Genomic DNA, 21,725 nt, shown 5'->3' with positions numbered 1-21,725 from the left:
AGGACACAGCAGCTGAAGCGGAGACCATGGAGCCAGCAGCAGGCCGACAGCCGGTACAGGCTTGTTGGGCTCGCCGCGCGTGGCCCGCGGCTGCTGGCGGGTGAACGACTAAGAAAGGGAAGCGGATCGATTTTCTCGACTCCTCCCGCAGCCCCGTTTCCACCGGGCCGCCCCGCCCGCCTGCCTGACCCCCGCGCACGCCACAGCGATATCCGCCACCGCGGCGGCCTCGCTCCCGCTGCTTCGCGCCATAGCAAAGAATTTGTCCCCTGCGCCGGGCCTGTTGCCCGGGCGCCGCCACGCTTCTCGCTACGGCGAGGGGAGCAGGCCGCTTCTCCCGCGCTAATCCGGTTCCCCGCCGCCGGGCTGAGCCGGCACCCTCCCGCCCCCCGCAGCCATCTTGAGGGCAGCCCTGGCCTTGCCCCGTCTCCCGCGGTGGGGCCGGGGCGTTCGCAGCGGCGTCGCGCAGCCAACCCGACCGCGGGGCGGCAGGACCCATCCAGCCCTTGGGGTACACAGGGGCCGGGGCCGTTCGGCTCGACCCTCATTATCGGAGCTTTGCCATCCGCCTCCAGCGAAGCTAGGTCCTAGCGCCCCGCCCCCCATCACCATGGCGCCGGCCGGCGCCCCGAGCTGCACGCACGGCACGAACGCGACGCACGCTAGTGCAATCACGTGGTGGTGGGATCACATGACAAAGAGCGGAAGCGGCGCTGCGGCTCCCTGCTCCCCTCCCCAGCCTGTGGGTTCGAGGGTCTCCGCGCTGGGTGCGCCGCGCCCCTCGCCCGCTGGCGGCGATGGGGTGGGGGTGGGCGCGGGCGCGGGCGGCGGGAGAGAGGCTGAGGCAGCGCGCGCGGGGGCTCGAGGCGCTGCGGGAGGCCTGCCGCCAGTACCCGCTGTTCTGCTGCATCCTGCTGGGGCTCAGCGCGGCCACCCTCCTGCTGAACCGGTAACCGCCACCGCCTGGGCCCGCGTCCTTCCCGCTTCTTCCCTGCTCCCTCCCCAGCAGCCGGCGGCTGCGGCGGCGACCTAAGGGCGGCCGTTGCTGGGCACGACGCGGAAGGGTCTGGGAGGGAGGCCGGGGCCCGGGGTGGGGGAGCAGGGCAGACGCTCCCCTACTTGTTGGCCGGGGCCCGTGGGGGCTGTTCGCCTGCAGCGGGGTCGTTGGGCCGGGAGGGGCGCTGGGGGTAGCTCTCCTGCACCGGCTGGGGAGGGCGGGATGGGAACTGGCTTCCCCTGTCCCACGGGCTGCGCGGACGGGAGCTCGCCCGGGGACAGCGGTAGGCGCCCCACTGGCGCAGCTGCGTGGCGCTGTCATCCCGGTTGCTGGGGGCGGGGAGAGGCCGGGACGACTCAGCCCTCCCCCAGGCACGGGCTTAGCTCCGTCTGCTGCCCCGGTGCGGCCCGGTGCGCGCGGTCAGGAGCAGCTGCCCTGACACAGCCCAGGCACTTTGGGAAGCAGGGAAAATGAGGGCTTAGTTCAGATGGTGTCCAGTTTATCCCCTTAACTTTAGAGGAGAGGCGGCAAACAGCGTCCTCTCCTCTTAATCCTCTTCCCTCCCAGAGGCAACGTATTAGCGGCTAGCAATTCAAGGGAAAGTTGGGGCGAGGGGCCAAACTGTGTGGGAGAAAGGGAGCCAGAAAGTGACACCCTCTATCTTTACCCTCCCATGACCCCACGCTTGCTTCACATCCCCCTTCATACTCTTGTCAGCCAGCCTTCTTCTTTACCTATGCTGTGAATAAATAACTTTGGGGGTCAATATCAGTGTGTTGTTATTAGTGCCCCCGGCATGTGATTGCGTAGTCTCACTCAGTTTTTTTGGTCACACTCCTTTCTGACTTCAGTCTCCAGAGTTTCCCTGCTCTATGTGCATTGCAATCCAGAATAGCAACATACCCATCCCCAAATTATTAAACATAAATTGTACATGGTATGAGCAACCGTTCATTGTAAAGAAATGAGTACAGGCTTAATAAAGTCTTGGTGCTGATTCTGTGCTGTACAGGGCACACATGCATACTTTTTGCCCTGAGGCATTTTCAGTGTGAGATTTAACGCTGATAAAACTACATTTACTGGGAGACTATGGCCGTGTCTACACTGCCACTTTACAGCACTGCAACTTTCTTGCTGAGGGGAGTGAAAAAATACCCCCTGAGTGCTGAAAAGTGGCAGTTAGACAGTGGAGTTTTTTTAAACTCTCCCAGCACTGGTGCCGCGACTACACAGCCACGTTAAAGTGCTGCCGCAGCAGTGCTTTAATGTTGCTAGTGAAGACATGCCCTAAGAGGAGAGTGCTAGTTTAGGTTTCTTAAAATTTAACAAAAAGTTCCTGGACAGAAAGACATTTATCAGCTACATCCAACACAGCTCTGCAAGAGGTCATTATGATACTGACTAAAACCTTATTTCATCATCCGTTACTAAACTCAATACTTGTTAAAAAAAACCCCACAAATGTAAACAATTCCCACAGAGCATGAAGGTAGAGAGTGCTGTGTCCCTATACAAAATTAGTATTCAGGCTCACCACCTATTGTAGTAGGGTTAAAAAGTCATATTTTAATGCTTAAAAGATACTATTAAGTAAATGTAAAATATATTTAATTTATTGGATTGTCAGTCAATATCAGAACAAGAAGAGATGAAATGTCTAGTCTGAACATAGACCTGCAGGCCAGTGGTGTTGTGGGGATTAGTTATATTTGTAATATGCTTTGAAGTAAACTACTGTATTAGTATTGCTGTTTTATTAGTCCTGTCTGTAGATGAGTTCAGCTTAGATTTACGTAACTGGCAGCTCCAATTATTATCACACTCTTTTCATGAACACACAGAGCAGTGGTTCTCAAACTTTTTGTATTGGTGACCCCTTTCACGCAGCAAGCCTCTGAGTGCAACATCCCTCTTCTCTCAGTGGCTGACTGCGACCCCACCAGAGACTGACAGCCACAGCCCTGCCAACCAGGGGCTGACAGCTCACAACCCCCATGTAACCACTTCTTGACCTGACCTGTTGCGACTCCCAGTTTGAGAACTCCTGAGATAGAGCTAGGTGTAGTATTTCAGTTAATTTCTGGTAGAGTAGTCACTAAAAGAAATACTTGTGTTCATATGTCATTCTGAAAAATTCTGCTGTAAACATACCATATGGTATTGTCTACCTTGTCATACAGTTTTTTTTTCCTGTTTGTTTACAAGGTATCTTCACATTTTAATGATCTTCTGGTCATTTGTTGCTGGCGTTGTCACATTCTACTGCTCATTAGGACCAGATTCTCTCTTGCCAAATATTCTTTTTACAATAAAATATAAACCCAAGGTAAATTTAATTTTTCTTTGTAGCGTTTGTTTAATTTTTCTCCATTTATTTTGTAGCAATATGTACAACCAGTAATTTTAGAAAATGTTATGCTCTGTTAATGTAACAGTGGTGAATGTAGTTGATATTAACTTGTAACTCTCTGTGGTGAACAGTCTTCAAATACAAATGAAGGCTCTAATTTGACAAATATTTGGGTTGAACCCAGTGGGACTATTTACATGTGTAAAATTAAGTAAATGTGTTTGCAGGATTAGGGCCTTATTACTTAAAGGCTTGAAATATGCAGTCGTCAGTGTGGGCAATTCAGCTGCAGCTTGTATAATGCTTTTAGAGTGTCTGTAATAGTTGCATTTTTTTTTTTTTAAATCCTAAATATGCATGATACTTGTAAAAGAGATGCATTTCCTTTGACAAAATGAATTCAGAATATATCTTACTGGCCACACTCCGCCTGCTTTACATGAATTTGAAAGTTTCAAAGAAAGAAACGTCAATTCTAAATCACCTTTCTGCTGAATTTAGAACAATGTTTTATGTTGATTAGTTTTAATCTGTAAGTTAGTTTCTTAAATTCAGGTGCTTCCATTTGGTACTTTACTAACTTAATTATCTTTCAGAGTAACAGCTGTGTTAGTCTGTATTCGCAAAAAGAAAAGGAGTACTTGTGACACCTTAGAGACTAACCAATTTATTTGAGCATAAGCTTTCATGAGCTACAGCTCACTTGCATCCGAAGAAGCTTATGCTCAAATAAATTGGTTAGTCTCTAAGGTGCCACAAGTACTCCTTTTCTTTTTAATTATCTTTGTATTCACCCCCCCACACACCCCAAAAAAATCAAGCCATCTATGATATTTTGTGCAATTTAATTTTATTTTAATCACATACACTAAAAGCAAATTGGCTAATGCAGAAATGCATTGAGAGAGAGGATTTTGAAAAACTGAGATTTGTTAAATACTTTCTCTTTCTTAGCAATTAGAACTGCAGGAGCTATTTCCCCAAGGTCACAGCTGTGCTGTATGTGGTAATGTCAAATGCAAAAGGCATAGGTAAGTTAAATATTTGGCATTTCTTATCATAACAGTTGTTACATCTTGTACTTCGGGGTGAGAGAACCTTCTATTAAATATTGTATTATTTCTCTTGGTTTCTTACAGACCTGCATTGCTTCTAGAAAACTACCAGCCATGGTTGGATCTACAAGTGTCTTCCAAGGTTGATGCCTCTCTCTCAGAGGTAACTGTTATTTAATCTAAGGTGCCACAAGTACTCCTTTTCTTTTTGTTATTTAATTGTCAGTTAATGTTAATTATTTGACATGATTTCAGTGCATTGAAATCCAAAACAACTAAGGTTTTATCATTCAGATCCCTCCTTAAGACTCATCATTACTTTTGGACATCAGAAGTGAGTCCATCACAATTCTTGTATGTATTAAAAAATATGAAATCAAGGAGGAATAGAGAGATTATACTACCTCTGTATTTTGCACTGGTGCAACTGCTTCTGGAATATTGTGTCCCATTTTGGTGTCCACAATTCAAATAGGATGTTGAAAAATTGGAGAGTTCAGAGAAAAGCCATGAGACTGATTAAAGGACTGGAAAGCATGCATCATAATGAGACCCTCAAGGAGCTCAATCTGCTTATCTTGTCAGACAGAGTGTGTGATCTTTCCCGGGTGTTATCTGGACCGGTGATCTGCTAGGTCACTCCAATCCTCGACTCGGGGAGCCAGCATTACCCTGCTCTGCTGTAAGAACCCCCACTCCCGGGCTGTTCATGCACAGCCTTTATAGCAGAGGTAGGCAAACTATGGCCCATGGGCCACATCTGGCCCACGGGACCCTCCTGCCCGGCTCCTGGGCCAGGAGGCTTGCCCCCAGCCCCTCCCCTACTGTTCCACCTCCCCTGCAGCTCTGGGCAGCCGGGCAGCGCAGTTGCAGAGCCGCGGCCTGACCCTGTGCTCTGGGTGGCGTAGCTGTAGCTCTGCCAGCCAGCAGTGCTCCAGACAGCGTGATAAGGGGGCAGGGGACTGGGGGGGTTGGATAGAGGGCAGGGGTTCTGGGGGGGGGCCAGTCAGGAAGGGGGGGGTTGGATGGGGCGGCAGAGGGCAGTTGGGGTGCAGAGTCCGGGGGTGGTCAGGGGACAGGGAGCTGGGGAGTTGGATGCAGCAGAAGTCCCAGGGGAGCTGTTAGGGGGTGAGAAGCAGGGGGGTCGGATAGGAGGTGGGGGCTGGGCCATGCCTGGCTGTTTGGGGAGACAAAACCTCACCTAATCGGCCCTCCATACAATTTTGGGGAAAAAAAAGTTTGCCCCGCCCCTGCTCTATATCATGTAAGCTGCTCGCAGCTATGTAAATGAGCACTTTTGGCCAGTCGCTGCTTGGATTGTGCAACTGAATGACACTAGGCAATATCTCCGGTCCCAGACGCAACCCTAGGACCCTCCGTCTTGCAGTGTCCAGTTATGCCCACTGGACGCTGCAAGCTTATATGAGTTTGTCAGTTTAACAAATAAATTGATATGTATCAGCTTGTTATCCCAAGGGGAGTCTCAGACATGCTTCAAACCAAACGCACTGCTTCAGGTAGAATAAACAAATTTATTAACTGTAAAAGAGAGATTTTAAGCGATTATAAGTCAAAGCACAAGACATCAGATTTGGTCAAATGAAATAAAAGCAAAATGCATTCTAAGCTGATCTTAATACTTTCAGTGCCCTTACAAACTTAGGTTTCTCACCACAGACTGGCTGGTTGCCCTTCAGCCAGGCTCTCCCCTTTTGATCAGCACTTCAGTCGCTTGGTGGTGGTGTCTGTAGATGGAGGTGGAAGAGAGAAAGCATGGCAAAAGTCTCTCCCTTTTATCATGTTCTTTCTTCCCTCTTAGCTTTGCCCCACCCTCCAGCTTCAGAGTCAGGTGAGCATTACCTCATTGTAGTGCCGAACTGACCAGCAGATCCTTTGTTGCTGCCTAGGCCATTGTCCTTTGTTTCTGTGAAGCTGGGCTGGGTTTGTCCCACACATGCCCTGATGAGGTGTGAGCTGCCCCTCTGCTCCTGGGGAGATTTTGCTTGGGCTTGTTTTAAGCCATGAGGACACATTTTCAGCCTCATAACTATATACATGAAATTACAACCTATAACATTACTATAACAATGCTCAGTGTACCATGAGCCGTCCGAAGACACCCAACATGGCAAACTTTGCACTGGATACCACACGATCATATTATAAGGACGAACATGGAGGTGCAGGGTGCTCTTCCGAGGTACAGAGTGTCACAGGATGAAGGTGTGACTTGATCACAGACTATAAGTACCTAGATGGGGAACAGAAATTTTATTATAAAAGGGTCTTCAATCTAACAGACAGAGGTATAATAAGAGCCAGTGGCTGGAAGTTGAAGCAAGAGAAATTGACTTGAAATAAGGCACAGATTTTTAAATGAGTGTAATTAACCACTGGAACAATTTACCAAGGGTTGTGGTGGATTCTCCATCACTGGCAATTATAAAATCTAGATATGCTCTACTTCAAACAGGAATTAATTCAGGGAAATCCTATGGCCTGTGTTGTACAGGAACAGGAAGTCAGACTAGATTATCATGATAGCGTCTTGGGACCTTAACTATGAAAATGAGTGTATATTTAAACTGAGGCTCCAAGGTAGGTCCAGGACTGTCATTACAATACTACCAATACTAAATAATAAAATACTGTTCTTTCTTATCCATTGTTCTTTCCAGCGTACTGTTATGCACTCTATTATGACCTAAATTTAGATTAAGTTCTCTAAGATGGGGGCATTTGTTTATGAGAAGGAGCCAGCATGTTTTTGGGTTCTTTAAAATATTAAATATTACCAATAATTAAGATGTGCCATGATTACCCGAAGAACTTATTTATGTCCTATCGCCTAGAGTTATTTCCTTCCTAAATGTGAGTGCATATTTAAAAAAAAAAATATTGCACTTTCTTATGCAATAGCTGACTTTTTTACAGCATCTTGACAATGCACAGTGTGTATCTTGAGAGCAGAATGAGTTGAAGAGCTCTGATTAGCAAACCTATTAGTACTTGTAGCTCAATCCCATCAAGAGATTAACATATGTAGAATCTTTATTAAGAAGTCTTTTTGGAAATAAATGCAGTGAGAATATCCTGGAGGATGGTGGTGTATGGTATTCAGAGTTGTTGTTTGTATGGCAATACTACAGCATTGTGCCTTAGAGAATCATGAATTTTACAGCCTTCACTACTCCAGTTAAGCTTGAAAGAAGACAGAATGGAGAAGACTTGGTGCTGGAGTGGGGCATGATTTTCCATGTTTCATTGCAAATTCTAAGTTATAGAATGATGCTGCAACTCATGTAAATTGCATGAAATCTGTGTTCTGTTGTCCAGTTCATCTTGGGCTGAGTTCAAGATGTGATATGTAATATAGTTTTAAATGTCACAAGTTGCATAAAATGAATCTGACTGAAAAATTGCTTACTTGAATTATCTACCAATAATATATTTACAGTGTAGGTTTACTTACCTCTTGATCAATGCACTTGTGAGATGCTTTGTGGCATAAACCATGCTAATGTGTCATTGTGAAAGAGAGCTGATCAGAGATGTCTGTAGCCAGCATCACAAAAGACAGTGGTGTACCTGGTTCAGAACTCCTATCATTATAAATTTATCATTAGTTCTTTGGATTTTTTTTAATTCTTGGTTCCATGTTCTTAAAGAATAGACCTAAGGGATAATGCTTTACTTTCTTGGGCAGGAGGGGAGGGATGGTTCTTTCACCTGTCAGTCCAATTCATCCCTCCATCAGTTTGATTGACAAGCACCCTATAAGCTATCATATTGTCTAGCATTGTCAGACTGAGCCCTTGAGGCAATCCAGAACGCAGCAGCAGCATGGCAGGGTATGTTCTCTATCACCTGGGATCAGTTCCTCGTCTCGGAGACAGATATCATCTTGGTCATCTGATCACTGCTTTCTAAGACTCTCCTCTTATGGGTTGCACATTAACTTTCTAAGGTCTCGCTTTCTTTCAGTCGGTCCCCAGGCTCACTGCTCTGGCTTGGTATTGAGTGCTTCATCCCTAGACCTGTACTCTCATAGTTCCTCTTCCTGGCAGCCTTGGTCCCTTCTTTGGAGGCCCACAGAAAGCTTGTCCTACATAGAGCATTTGACTCTATGGCTTTCAGCCTTACAGTGTTTGCTTAGAAATACATTCCTCTTCTCCTTTCCTCTAGATGTCTTCCCTTTTTTTTAACATATTCTTCTCTAGCCAGTGCATTTTGTTTCTCCACTTTTAATCTCTTGTTGTTTTAGAGTTATAATTCACACATTGAGTGAGGTTAGAAAAGATGTTTGTGTATTTATTTTTCTTTCAGTTCTTCGAACAAGTATATAGAATAAATAGATCCCTTATTTTGTAATGTGATTGTCTTTGTTCTACACAGGTGCTTGAACTGGTGCTGGAAAATTTTGTTTATCCATGGTACAGGTATGAGTTTTCCACAAATTACTTTTTCTTCTAATAATAACCCCTCATTCAAAGCAGTATAGTGGAAACAGTCCTTTACAAAATACATATTCAGTTTTTGTGTTAAAAATAATAAAATACAAAGACTTTTTTTTTACTTTCTCAATATAAGTGTTATCACCTTAGTTTGTTTTATATCTTATTAGTTAAGTAGAGTGGATCAATTTGTTCTAAATTTTTAAAATATTACAAAGATTTTTTTGAAATTTGTATTGAAACTATAAAAACACTGTATCTTAGTGAGGCTTTCCTGGAAAAAGACACATTTTTGATGCAACCATAAGAGGTTCAAAAACTGTAAGAACTTTAAAAATCTTCTTTTATGAGTTATGATTCTAAACGAAAAGTATTCCTCTGACCCGGTATTTCATGTAGTGTCTTAATCTAAAAATAAACGTTTTTATCCTTTTTTTTTTAAAAAAAAGGAAAATACATTCAAAATATGAGCTAAGGCTTTGACCCTGCAAAGATTCTACACATGCTTAATTTTAAGACTGTGAATAGTTCTGTTAAACTCAAATGAGACTATTCACATACTTAAAGTTAAGCATGAGTGTGAATAAGTCTTTGCAAGACTGGGGCCTATATGGGTTTCTTGTGTTTTGTTTTTTTAACTTAAAGGCATATTACTCTAAGCACTTTGAAGGAAAATAACTTAAATATTTCAATTCTTGGTGCATATTAATGCCATGATGTAAGATTATTTTAATTTCTAAAACAAATAAAACACTGGATTTACCTAATTCAACTCTGAATTTGACTTTCCCCTTCTTAAAGGTGATGTTCATTAAAAGAATCAGTCAGCTACTCACATCTTTTATTTTACGATGTCTGTCTTACCCACTGGAAGTTCAGAATTTTTTTACAGGGTGTTCTATTTATCTCATTTATTTTTAAATATAACTGAAGTCTGCATGTCTCTGTTTAGTTATGCCTTTGCTTTGGGTGTGTCAATATTGGTTTGAATATACTGAACAAAGCTATACACTTATCTGCAGGACAACAGAGGGAGCCCAAACACTATGGTGTACATCACCAAATGGATAATCTTTGGGTGTTTAGTAGCTGAGTAAACTTTCAAGTATATGAAATCCAGAGGACATTTTGCAGAGCTCCTTTTAAATAAAATAAAATTTAAGGAGGCCATATAGGTGGCTGTCTTTAATATTTTATAATTTAAAATCGGTGGAGAATCTATGGGCACTGTATCTTTTATGTTACGTCAGACTGACAGAGAGAACTTAGATTGAAGATATTACATTTAAGAATCACAGGTTCCAAAAAAAAGGTTCTTATGTGATCATGTTGTGCTTAGCACAGTGGGGTCCTGGTCATAACTGGGTCCTCTGAACACCTTAGCATTGTGATAATAAAAAGAAGTGAATTAGCACTTCGAGGTGGGGGAAAATTTCTGAAGTTATGGTTTATTGCTTAAAATCGTGGGGCAATATACAAAATTGGAGAATTATTTTTACTTAAGGGCAAATCTTCTTAGCATGTTTGACTGTCTTTAGGGCAGAATTTGTCTAATGTTCTAGGATTTTTTTCTCTTCCCGTTCCAGTCTTTCATCCCTTCTCTCGGTTTGCATCTTTGGGGAAATCCATTTGTCCCAAACAGGAAAATGAGGCCCTCAGCAGACACAGCTTTGTAGGAAGGGGCAGATTTCAATGATGGGACAGGTTTGGTATCTCTTTCTGTCCCAGGCTAGAGCAGCTGGACCAGAGTTTAGGGTGGGAAAGGACTCTGGGATGATATCTTCCTGTCAAGGGAAAGGAGCACAGACTTCCTTGACACCAGCTAGACCCTTTTAGGCAGGAAAAATGGGAACTGGGCGCATGAGGATTTTTCCTTTGCCTCACCAGCTGATGCCATCTTCTACCATCATGCATATTTTGTATGTTAGAGCTCTAACATGCTTTTCCCTACGTGGGAGGGCAATAGGATGATCTACTTTTGGTCAATTTTTAACAAATGAGAATTCCAAAAAATGCTGTACTACAGGTAACATGCATATTGTATTATAATTAGAGCTAGCCAAAAACTTTCTGGTGGGAAAACTTTTGTCAGAAAATGTTGATTCCACACAATCAAAATCTTGTCTCGGAATGTACCAATTTCATCTAATTTTTTACAGGAAATTATCAGAACTACACTATAATATATAAAAGTAGAAACATTTTGACCTTATCAAAACAAAACATTTTGAAATTTCAGAATTTGTCATTAGATAGAAATGCAAAATTTCAACCAGCTCTTCTGATAATATTGAACAGTTACTGCATTTTTCTTGCAAACATTAATTTAGGCTCACTCTGTCTCACCTAACTGGGTAACTATCTTTTTTTTAACATACGGGGAAAGTGAATTAGAGGTTGTTGTTTGCTCAAAATTATTCAGTTAGTTAGTATTAGAACAGGAATTAGAACATAATTCCTGGCTGTTAGTCTTATGCTCTGACCATGCCTCTCAAGTCACAGCTAATTAGAAGTGCAAATATATCTACTATATTGGGGTGTCTGTATGTTTCTATGCTTGAATAGAGGACCAGTCACCAGCTGGCCTTGCCCACTTTTTGTGCTTTCATTTAGAGTGGAGATAATTCTTACACTTTCAAGTGCCACCTTTTAATGGTTTTATTCTTTCTTTTGTAAGTGTCAAATGTAACATGGATGGGTTAAAGTTCAAACTAAATATTTTCCTTGGTTTACTTTGTTTTAAAACTTCGCAGGGATGTAACTGATGATGAGTCCTTCGTTGATGAGCTGAGAGTAACATTGAGGTTTTTTGCATCTGTATTAATTCGCAGAATTCACAAGGTAAAAATTGCATGGAGAGAGAACATGATTTTATATGTAAGAAATGGTATCTAATGCCAAAGTAAATCTTCTTTCTTTTAATTATGTTACCAAAAGAAACATATTGTACTTTCTATATAGAATTACATTTGACAGTTTCTTCCTCTTTATGCCAGTTTCCTTCCTCTGAAACTTATCTCCCATGGTACTCTTGGCCACAGCCCAATCCTATAGAATCCTGCAAATTAAAGTCTTTGTTCCTGCTGTTTTAGTAATGCTTTGTGTTGGCACAAGACTATCTTCTGTGTTGCATTGGCTGTTTCTAAGGTGATTCATTTGAAGGGAGTAGAGAGAAGTACTAGATATTGGGGAGCTGTAGTTCTTGTAGCTACCACCTGGTTCTCCATCTGTGCTTCGGTTCTTTGAAGATACTTTTATACTTGTTAAGAGGATAACTGCTTCAAATAGCTCACTCTGAGAATCCCAGTAGGTGTGACTTGTGTGGAGAAGGGACTATGCTAACTTGGAGTCATTTGATATGTTATAAGTGTTAAGTAAAATTGTGTGATGGGGGTATGTTGCTGGACAAAGACCAACGAACACATACTGTATGTAGGTGCACAGAAACACAGAGGCTTGGACTTCTGTATGGAAGCTCCACCTAAACTGCTTATTCAGAACTTTTTTTTTTTAAAATTTGAATGATCATCAGTTGGCTTCTGTGATCCTGCTCCCTCTCTTCAGAGCAGGTGGGAGAGCTGGTCTGCAATCAGGAAGGGAAATATTGCCAGGATTTTATAAGATCAGATTTTCCTTGTAATAAGAATAAGAAGTGGAGGTATTACCAGACATGATTGTTCTGTTTTTTGTATTTAACCACAGTAAACATTTAGTGGATTGTTTTAAAAGAACAGATTTTGGAGTTGGAATACATTAGTGGGGTTTTGAAGAGATCTGCAGGGCTCTTGAAATAGAAATATAAAAAGCATCCAGCATTGCCCGATGTTCACAGGCAAGTGTCCTGAGAGGAAGATTATAGGGGTAAAAGGGCTGTACTAATGACTCAGACATCAGTTTCGAACAAGATGTTTATCCTGGAAGGGGCATGTCATGGCAACTTGTACGTGAATTTAGTTCCTGTAAAAAGTTTGGACTGACCACCCTCTGTCCTTTAAATAGGTACAGTATATGCAAAGGAAACTTTCTGTTGCTCTGTGGCAATGTGTCTCAGTTCCTGCAAAATGCACTTATCTCTAAGTACCTCTATTCTGCCTACAACAATCAGGAGTGAGAAGCAAGCTCAGTTTCCGTGCCCATTCAGTGCTGGCCCCTCTGCTGACACAGCTACCTAAGGGTATGTCTACACTACAGAATAAGGTCGAATTTATAGAAGTCGGTTTTTTAGAAATCGGTTTTATAAATTCGAGTGTGTGTGTCCCCACAGTAAATGCTCTAAGTGCATTAAGTGCATTAACTCGGCGGAGCGCTTCCACAGTACCGAGGCAAGCGTCGACTTCCGGAGCGTTGCACTGTGGGTAGCTATCCCACAGTTCCCGCAGTCTCCGCTGCCCATTGGAATTCTGGGTTGAGATCCCAATGCCTGATGGGGCTAAAACATTGTCGCGGGTGGTTCTGGGTACATATCGTCAGCCTCCCGTTCCCTCCCTCCCCCCGTGAAAGCAAGGGCAGACAATCATTTCGCGCCTTTTTTCCTGAGTTACCTGTGCAGACGCCATACCATGGCAAGCATGGAGCCCGCTCAGGTAACCGTCACCCTATGTCTCCTGGGTGCTGGCAGACGCGGTACGGCATTGCTACACAGTAGCAGCAACCCCTTGCCTTGTGGCAGCAGACGGTACAGTACGACTGGTAGCCGTCATCGTCATGTCTGAGGTGCTCCTGGTCGCCTCTGTGAGGTCGATCAGGAGCGCCTGGGCAGACATGGGCACAGGGACTAAATTTGGAGTGACTTGACCAGGTCATTCTCTTTAGTCCTGCAGTCAGTCCTATTGAACCGTCTTATGGTGAGCGGGCAGGCGATACGGACTGCTAGCAGTCGTGCTGTACCATCTTCTGCCGAGCAGTCATGAGATGTGGATGGCATGCAGTCCGTCTGCTGCCAGCCAAAGATGTAAAAGATAGATGGAGTGGGTCAAAACAAGAAATAGACCAGATTTGTTTTGTACTCATTTGCTTCCCCCCCCTCCCCTGTCTAGGGGACTCATTCTTCTAGATCACACTGCAGTCAAGGTGCAGCGAGGTAAATCTAGCCATGTATCAATCAGAGGCCAGGCTAACCTTCTTGCTCCAATAAGGACAATAACTTAGGTGCACCATTTCTTATTGGAACCCTCTGTGAAGTCCTGCCTGAAATACTCCTTGATGTAAAGCCACCCCCTTTGTTGATTTTAGCTCCCTGAAGCCAACCCTGTAAGCGCCCCTCCCAGCGTCAGAGCAATGGCAAACAATCGGGCATCTGAGAGTGCTGTCCAGAGCAGTCACAATGGAGCGCTCTGATGGGGCTAAAACATTGTCGCGGGTGGTTCTGGGTACGTGTCGTCAGGCCCCCGTTCCCTCCCTCCCTCCGTGAAAGCAAGGGCAGACAATCGTTTCGCGCCTTTTTTCCTGAGTTACCTGTGCAGACGCCATACCACAGTAAGCATGGAGCCCGCTCAGGTAACCGTCACCCTATGTCTCCTGGGTGCTGGCAGACGCGGTACGGCTTTGCTGCACAGTAGCAGCAACCCCTTGCCTTCTGGCAGCAGACGGTGCAATACGATTGGTAGTCGTCCTCATCGTGTCCGAGGTGCTCCTGGCCGCGTCGGCTGGGAGCGCCTGGGCAGACATGGGCGCAGGGACTAAATTTGGAGTGACTTGACCAGGTCATTCTCTTTAGTCCTGCAGTCAGTCCTATTGAACCGTCTTATGGTGAGCAGGCAGGCGATACGGACTGCTAGCAGTCGTACTGTACCATCTTCTGCCAGGCAGGCAAGAGATGAGGATTGCTAGCAGTCGTATTGCACCATCTTCTGCCAGGCAGGCAAGAGATGGGGATGGCTAGCAGGCGTACTGTACCATCTTCTGCCAAGCAGCCATGAGATGTGGATGGCATGCAGTCCTTCTGCACCGTCTGCTGCCAGCCAAAGATGTAAAAGATAGATGGAGTGGGTCAAAACAAGAAATAGACCAGATTTGTTTTGTACTCATTTGCCTCCTCCCCTGTCTAGGGGACTCATTCCTCTAGGTCACACTGCAGTCACTCACAGAGAAGGTGCAGCGAGGTAAATCTAGCCATGTATCAATCAGAGGCCAGGCTAACCTCCTTGTTCCAATAACAACGATAACTTAGGTGCACCATTTCTTATTGGAACCCTCCGTGCAGTCCTGCCTGAAATACTCCTTGATGTACAGGCACCCCCTTTGTTGATTTTAGCTCCCTGAAGCCAACCCTGTAAGCCGTGTCGTCAGTCGCCCCTCCCTCCGTCAGAGCAACGGCAGACAATCGTTCCGCGCCTTTTTTCTGTGCGGACGCCATACCACGGCAAGCATGGAGCCCGCTCAGCTCACTTTGGCAATTAGGAGCACATTAACCACCACACGCATTATTCAGCAGTATATGCAGCACCAGAACATGGCAACGCGATACCGGGCGAGGAGGCGACGTCAGCGCGGTCCCGTGAGTGATCAGGACATGGACACAGATTTCTCTGAAAGCATGGGCCCTGACAATGCATGCATCATGGTGCTAATGGGGCAGGTTCATGCTGTGGAACGCCGATTCTGGGCTCGGGAAACAAGCACAGACTGGTGGGACCGCATAGTGTTGCAGGTCTGGGACGATTCCCAGTGGCTGCGAAACTTTCGCATGCGTAAGGGCACTTTCATGGAACTTTGTGACTTGCTTTCCCCTGTCCTGAAGCGCATGAATACCAAGATGAGAGCAGCCCTCACAGTTGAGAAGCGAGTGGCGATAGCCCTGTGGAAGCTTGCAACGCCAGACAGCTACCGGTCAGTTGGGAATCAATTTGGAGTGGGCAAATCTACTGTGGGGGCTGCTGTGATGCAAGTAGCCCACGCAATCAAAGATCTGCTGATATCAAGGGTAGTGACCCTGGGAAATGTGCAGGTCATAGTGGATGGCTTTGCTGCAATGGGATTCCCTAACTGTGGTGGGGCCATAGACGGAACCCATATCCCTATCTTGGCACCGGAGCACCAAGCCGCCGAGTACATAAACCGCAAGGGGTACTTTTCAATAGTGCTGCAAGCTCTGGTGGATCACAAGGGACGTTTCACCAACATCAACGTGGGATGGCCGGGAAAGGTGCATGATGCTCGCATCTTCAGGAACTCTGGTCTGTTTCAAAAGCTGCAGGAAGGGACTTTATTCCCAGACCAGAAAATAACTGTTGGGGATGTTGAAATGCCTATATGTATCCTTGGGGACCCAGCCTACCCCTTAATGCCATGGCTCATGAAGCCGTACACAGGCAGCCTGGACAGTGGTCAGGAGCTGTTCAACTACAGGCTGAGCAAGTGCAGAATGGTGGTAGAATGTGCATTTGGACGTTTAAAGGCGCGCTGGCGCAGTTTATTGACTCGCTTAGACCTCAGCGAAACCAATATTCCCACTGTTATTACTGCTTGCTGTGTGCTCCACAATATCTGTGAGAGTAAGGGGGAGACGTTTATGGCGGGGTGGGAGGTTGAGGCAAATCGCCTGGCTGCTGGTTACGCGCAGCCAGACACCAGGGCGGTTAGAAGAGCACAGGAGGGCGCGGTACGCATCAGAGAAGCTTTGAAAAACAGTTTCATGACTGGCCAGGCTACGGTGTAAAAGTTCTGTTTGTTTCTCCTTGATGAACCCCCCCGCCCCTTGGTTCACTCTACTTCCCTGTAAGCTAACCACCCTCCCCTCCTCCCTTTAATCATTGCTTGCAGAGCCAATAAAGTCATTGCTGCTTCACAGTCATGCATTCGTTATTCATTCATCACACAAATAGGGGGATGACTACCAAGGTATCCCAGGAGGGGTGGTGGAGGAGGGAAGGAAAATGCCACACAGCACTTTAAGCACAGCACTTTAAAAGTTTACAACTTTAAAATTTATTGAATGACAGCCTTCTTTTTTTTGGGCAATCCTCTGTGGGGGAGTGGCTGGTTGGCCGGAGGCCTCCCCACCGTGTTCTTGGGCGTCTGGGTGAGGAGGCTATGGAACTTGGGGAGGAGGGCGGTTGGTTACAGAGGGGCTGCAGTGGCAGTCTGTGCTCCAGCTGCCTTTGCTGCAGCTCAACCATACACTGGAGCATACTGGTTTGGTCCTGCAGCAGCCTCAGCATTGAATCCTGCCTCCTCTCATCACGCTGCCGCCACCTTTGAGCTTCAGCCCTGTCTTCAGCCCGCCACTTACTCTCTTCAGCCCGCCACTTACTCTCTTCAGCCCTCCACCTCTCCTCCCGGTCATTTTGTGCTTTCCTGCACTCTGACATTATTTGCCTCCACGCATTCGTCTGTGCTCTGTCAGTGTGGGAGGACAGCATGAGCTCGGAGAACATTTCATCGCGAGTGCGTTTTTTTTTCTTTCTAAGCTTCACTAGCCTCTGGGAAGGAGAAGATCCTGTGATCATTGAAACACATGCAGCTGGTGGAGAAAAAAAAAGGGACAGCGGTATTTAAAAAGACACATTTTATAAAACAGTGGCTACACTCTTTCAGGGTAAACCTTGAAAGTTAACATTACATACATAGCACATGTGCTTTCGTTACAAGGTCGCATTTTGCCTCCTCCCACCGCGTGAACGGATTTTGGTTGAATGCCAGCAAACATACACTGCAATGCTTTGTTCTACAGTGATTCCCCAGTACGTGTTGCTGGCCTGGAGTGGTAAAGTGTCCTACCATGAAGGACGAAATAAGGCTGCCCTCCCCAGAAACCTTTTGCAAAGGCAGAACCGCAAATGCCAGGGCAAAGTAATCCTTTCACATGCTTGCTTTTAAACCATGTATAGCATTTTAAAAGGTACACTCACCAGAGGTCCCTTCTCCGCCTGCTGAGTCCAGGAGGCAGCCTTGGGTGGGTTCGGGGGGTACTGGCTCCAGGTCTAGGGTGAGAAACAGTTCCTGGCTGTCGGGAAAACCGGTTTCTCCGCTTGCTTGCTGTGAGCTATCTACAACCTCCTCCTCATCATCTTCTTCGTCCCCAAAACCTACTTCTGTATTGCCTCCATCTCCATTGAAGGAGTCAAACAACACGGCTGGGGTAGTGGTGGCTGAACCCCCTAAAATGGCATGCAGCTCATCATAGAAGCGGCATGTTTGGGGCTCTGACCCAGAGCGGCCGTTCGCCTCTCTGGTTTTCTGGTAGGCTTGCCTCAGCTCCTTCAGTTTCACGCGGCACTGCTTCGGGTCCCTGTTATGGCCTCTGTCCTTCATGCCCTGGGAGATTTTCAGAAAGGTTTTGGCATTTCGAAAACTGGAACGGAGTTCTGATAGCACGGATTCCTCTCCCCAAACAGCGATCAGATCCCGTACCTCCCGTTCAGTCCATGCTGGAGCTCTTTTGCGATTCTGGGACTCCATCATGGTCACCTCTGCTGATGAGCTCTGCATGGTCACCTGCAGCTTGCCACGCTGGCCAAACAGGAAATGAGATTCAAAAGTTCGCGGTTCTTTTCCTGTCTACCTGGCCAGTGCATCTGAGTTGAGAGCGCTGTCCAGAGCGGTCAGAATGGAGCACTCTGGGATAGCTCCCGGAGGCCAATACCATCGAATTGTGTCCACAGTACCCCAAATTCGAGCCGGCAACGTCGATTTAAGCGCTAATCCACTTGTCAGGGGTGGAGTAAGGAAATCGATTTTAAGAGCCCTTTAAGTCGAAATAAAGGGCTTCATTGTGTGGACGGGTGCAGGTTTAAATCGATTTAACGCTGCTAAATTCGATCTAAAGTCCTAGTGTAGACCAGGGCTAAGGGTGTAATTCCACCTCAATAACAACTATTAATACATTTTATTTCCTGAGCTACAAGATATACCACACATGCTGCAGTAGCTGATGAACAACCTGACACAATCCTAGCTGAATGTCAGATCTGGATGTCTTGCTTGTTAACATGCTTGTGGTACTACAGATGGTTTAAAAGTTATGGTGGGGAAAGCATAAAGGTTTATAAGTGAAGCAGATGTTTCAAAATGGAAATGTAGCATAAGTCTTTAAATTTACTTTAGAATTTTAATTCATGTAACTTGAGCATACTTGGGAGTTACTAGTTGACTTTTTGATCCATTGCTATCATACATGAAAAGATTAAATATGACGGTGATAATACCTTATTATACAGGTAGCTGAAGGAAATGGTTACGTGTGAACTGAAATAATCTAGCATAAACATCTTTTAAACGTATCCTTTGTGAATTAGAATAATAAAGATCACCCAAATTCTCCACCTTTCTTGTCAAGAACAAAAGATTTATAATAACTTCAGTCAGGCTTGGCTGAGAGCAAAAAGATATTTGATCTTTTGTGGCAGTTAAGCTGTGTTAAGTGTTAGATGCTGTGTGGAGAATTGCAGAAGCTTAGCCTATGTCTACACTAGCACTTTTGTCCATGAAATCTTTGTCAGCTGGGGTCTGAAAAAAACACCCCCCTCACCCCCCCCGCCCAACATAAGTTTCACTGATAGAAGCGCTGGTTTGGACAGTGCTACATCAGCAGGAAGCTACTGCCACTTGTTAGGGGTGGTTTAATTATGCCAATGGGAGAGCTCTCTCCTGTTGGCAGAGTGGCTACACAGGAGACCTTACAGTGGCACAGCTGCAGCAGTACAGCTGTGCTGCTGTAAGGTCTTTAGTGTAGACATAGCTTTAGTAGGTACAGGAGTTTAATCAAAACACATTCCCCTTTATACATTATTAGTTCATAAATTTTGTATTAAGGTTGTATCTGATGTAGTATCATTAAACTTATTTTCTGTGTTTTTTTGCGCAAAGTTGCGCGAATATCTCTAAATAACACACAATTAGATGTCATCGTGATAGCTTGAGCTGTATGAATTCTGCAGGGGAGGTGGAGTCTGTGTGCGTGAGTGAGATGACAGAATAATAGGCCTTGGAGCTCACAAAAGTGTAATTCAGAGTGACAGGGTGAGTGAAGTAATATGTTTTATTGGACCAACTTCTGCTGGTGAGAGAGACATGCTTTTGAGTCACGCACAGCTCTTCTTCAGGTCTGTGGAAAGTACTTGCAGCATCACTGCAAAACGCAAGGTGGAAGAGGTGGTTTAGTTAGCACATATTGTAAGGGACCGTTCAAGGTAGAATGACCCGTTAAAATCTCTGCAGTCGTAGGGTAAAAAGAGCCATAAAAGTTCCTGAAATCTAACCATCAGATACTGATCAAACCAGCAGACAAGAGGCACCACTGTAGTCCTCAACTGTGATGACAGTTAACGAGGCTAACCAACAGCACTCTGACACCACCTACTATAAAGAACTCAAAGATGACCCCAGACCACAATTTATCCAGGAATTTAAGGATGATATCCAATCCTTCCTCAAACAACTCAGAGAAACTTTACAAACTCCGCCCCCATGAAACCACCCCAGTGCCCTTCTACATGCTTCCCAAGATACACAAAAAAAGGAACCAAGGCAGACCCATCATATATGACCACGGCACTGTTACTGAAAGTATATCGAGACTCTTAGAAACCACCCTCAAACCACACAAAGGGCCAGCTTTCTCCAGGACACAACTGATTTTTCTCCATAAACTGCAATATTAACAACCTTCCTCAGAACACTGTCCTCACCACTGTGGATGTCATTTCTTATACACCAACATCCCTCACAATGACGCATAGCTGCCTGCCTCAAATACTTGCAAGACAATGGACAACCCTGAGATATTCACTCCAAACACTTCACCAAATTCATCCATTTCATTCTCACCCATAACAGTTTTACGTTCAGCAACAAACATTTTGTCAAAACTATGGGAACAGCCATGAGTACTAGGGTGGCTCCTCAATATGCCAAACTCATCATGGGCCAATTTGAAGAATTTCTGAACAAATACCTGAGATACGTTGATGATATTTTCATCCTCTGGACAGATAGCTTAAACTCACTCATAGATTTCCATCACAACTTCAACAGCCATCACCTGTCCATTGAAGGCTCTCTGGAACACTCCTACACGAGCATCAACTTTCTGAACATAACAGTCAGTTTCAGCAATAAAACCCTACAGACAACCATATCCAAGAAACCCATGGATCACCATGCCTACCTTCATAGATCCAGTAACCAACCCAAACAGCAAGAAAACTTTATCTACAGCCAGGCACTCAGAGACCACAGAATATGCTCCAAGGGGAAAGTCCAGGATATACACCTTAACACATTTAAAACTGCCTACACCAATCAAGGACACTCCACCAGAGAAGTAGATTGCATCATAGAACAGTCCACTGAAATGCCAAAAGAGAACCAGCTTCAACACAGAAATAAAACCCCCTCTGACCATTCACCCCTAGCCGTCACATACCATCCCACACTGGAACCCATGAGGGATACCATCAAACTACTACAACCCATACTCAATGGGGACCCTATCCTGACAGAAATTTTTCCTGAACCCCCTCTGTTGGCCTTCAAACAACCCCTCAACTTCTCTAAGCTAATCAACAAAAGCAAGCTCCATACAGACCAGGACACACCAACTCAAAGCGGCACCAGACCCTGCCAGAACATTGGATGCGAAATCTACAGACATATATCCTCTGCTACAGTGATCAACATCCCCAACACACCTTTCAGGATCCATGCCTATCACAACGTGTAATGTACCTCATCCAATGCACTAAATGCCCCAATAACAACTATGTGAGTGAAACCAGATACAGTAATCGCTATGCTTTTGAGTAAACTCCTTTAGGAAAATGATAAAGTACAAAAATACCCTCTCACATGTGGATGAACACTTTTCACAAAGCGATCACTCAATATCTGACATCTCAGTCCTCATCCTAAAAGAAAACCTGCATAAC

The 21,725-nt window shown here is 45.2% G+C and overlaps 1 protein-coding gene across 7 annotated transcripts in view; it reads left to right on the top strand.

Annotated features, from left to right (window-relative positions):
- Nucleotides 1-694: 694 nt before the first annotated feature.
- SNX14 (sorting nexin 14) overlaps nucleotides 695-21,725 on the top strand; it is a 91,634-nt gene continuing 70,603 nt past the window's right edge. For 4 of the 7 annotated variants that reach the window (XM_048845087.2, XM_075126563.1, XM_048845084.2 and 1 more), the window contains exons 1-6: nucleotides 696-949; nucleotides 3,206-3,326; nucleotides 4,305-4,381; nucleotides 4,490-4,568; nucleotides 8,801-8,844; nucleotides 11,613-11,700. In XM_048845087.2, the coding sequence (XP_048701044.2) occupies nucleotides 798-949; nucleotides 3,206-3,326; nucleotides 4,305-4,381; nucleotides 4,490-4,568; nucleotides 8,801-8,844; nucleotides 11,613-11,700 (561 nt within the window). In that variant the 5' untranslated portion in view covers nucleotides 696-797. Of the gene's footprint in view, nucleotides 950-3,205; nucleotides 3,327-4,304; nucleotides 4,382-4,489; nucleotides 4,569-8,800; nucleotides 8,845-11,612; nucleotides 11,701-21,725 lie in introns of all 7 variants that reach the window. The other 3 variants (XM_048845085.2, XM_048845080.2, XM_048845086.2) reach the window with 2 other exon arrangements.

The sequence above is a fragment of the Caretta caretta genome, chromosome 3, assembly GCF_965140235.1.
Source record: "Caretta caretta isolate rCarCar2 chromosome 3, rCarCar1.hap1, whole genome shotgun sequence".
Classification (NCBI taxonomy): domain Eukaryota; kingdom Metazoa; phylum Chordata; order Testudines; family Cheloniidae; genus Caretta; species Caretta caretta.
Note: the sequence above shows the minus strand (reverse complement) of the source record. Positions and strands in the feature narration are given on the sequence as shown.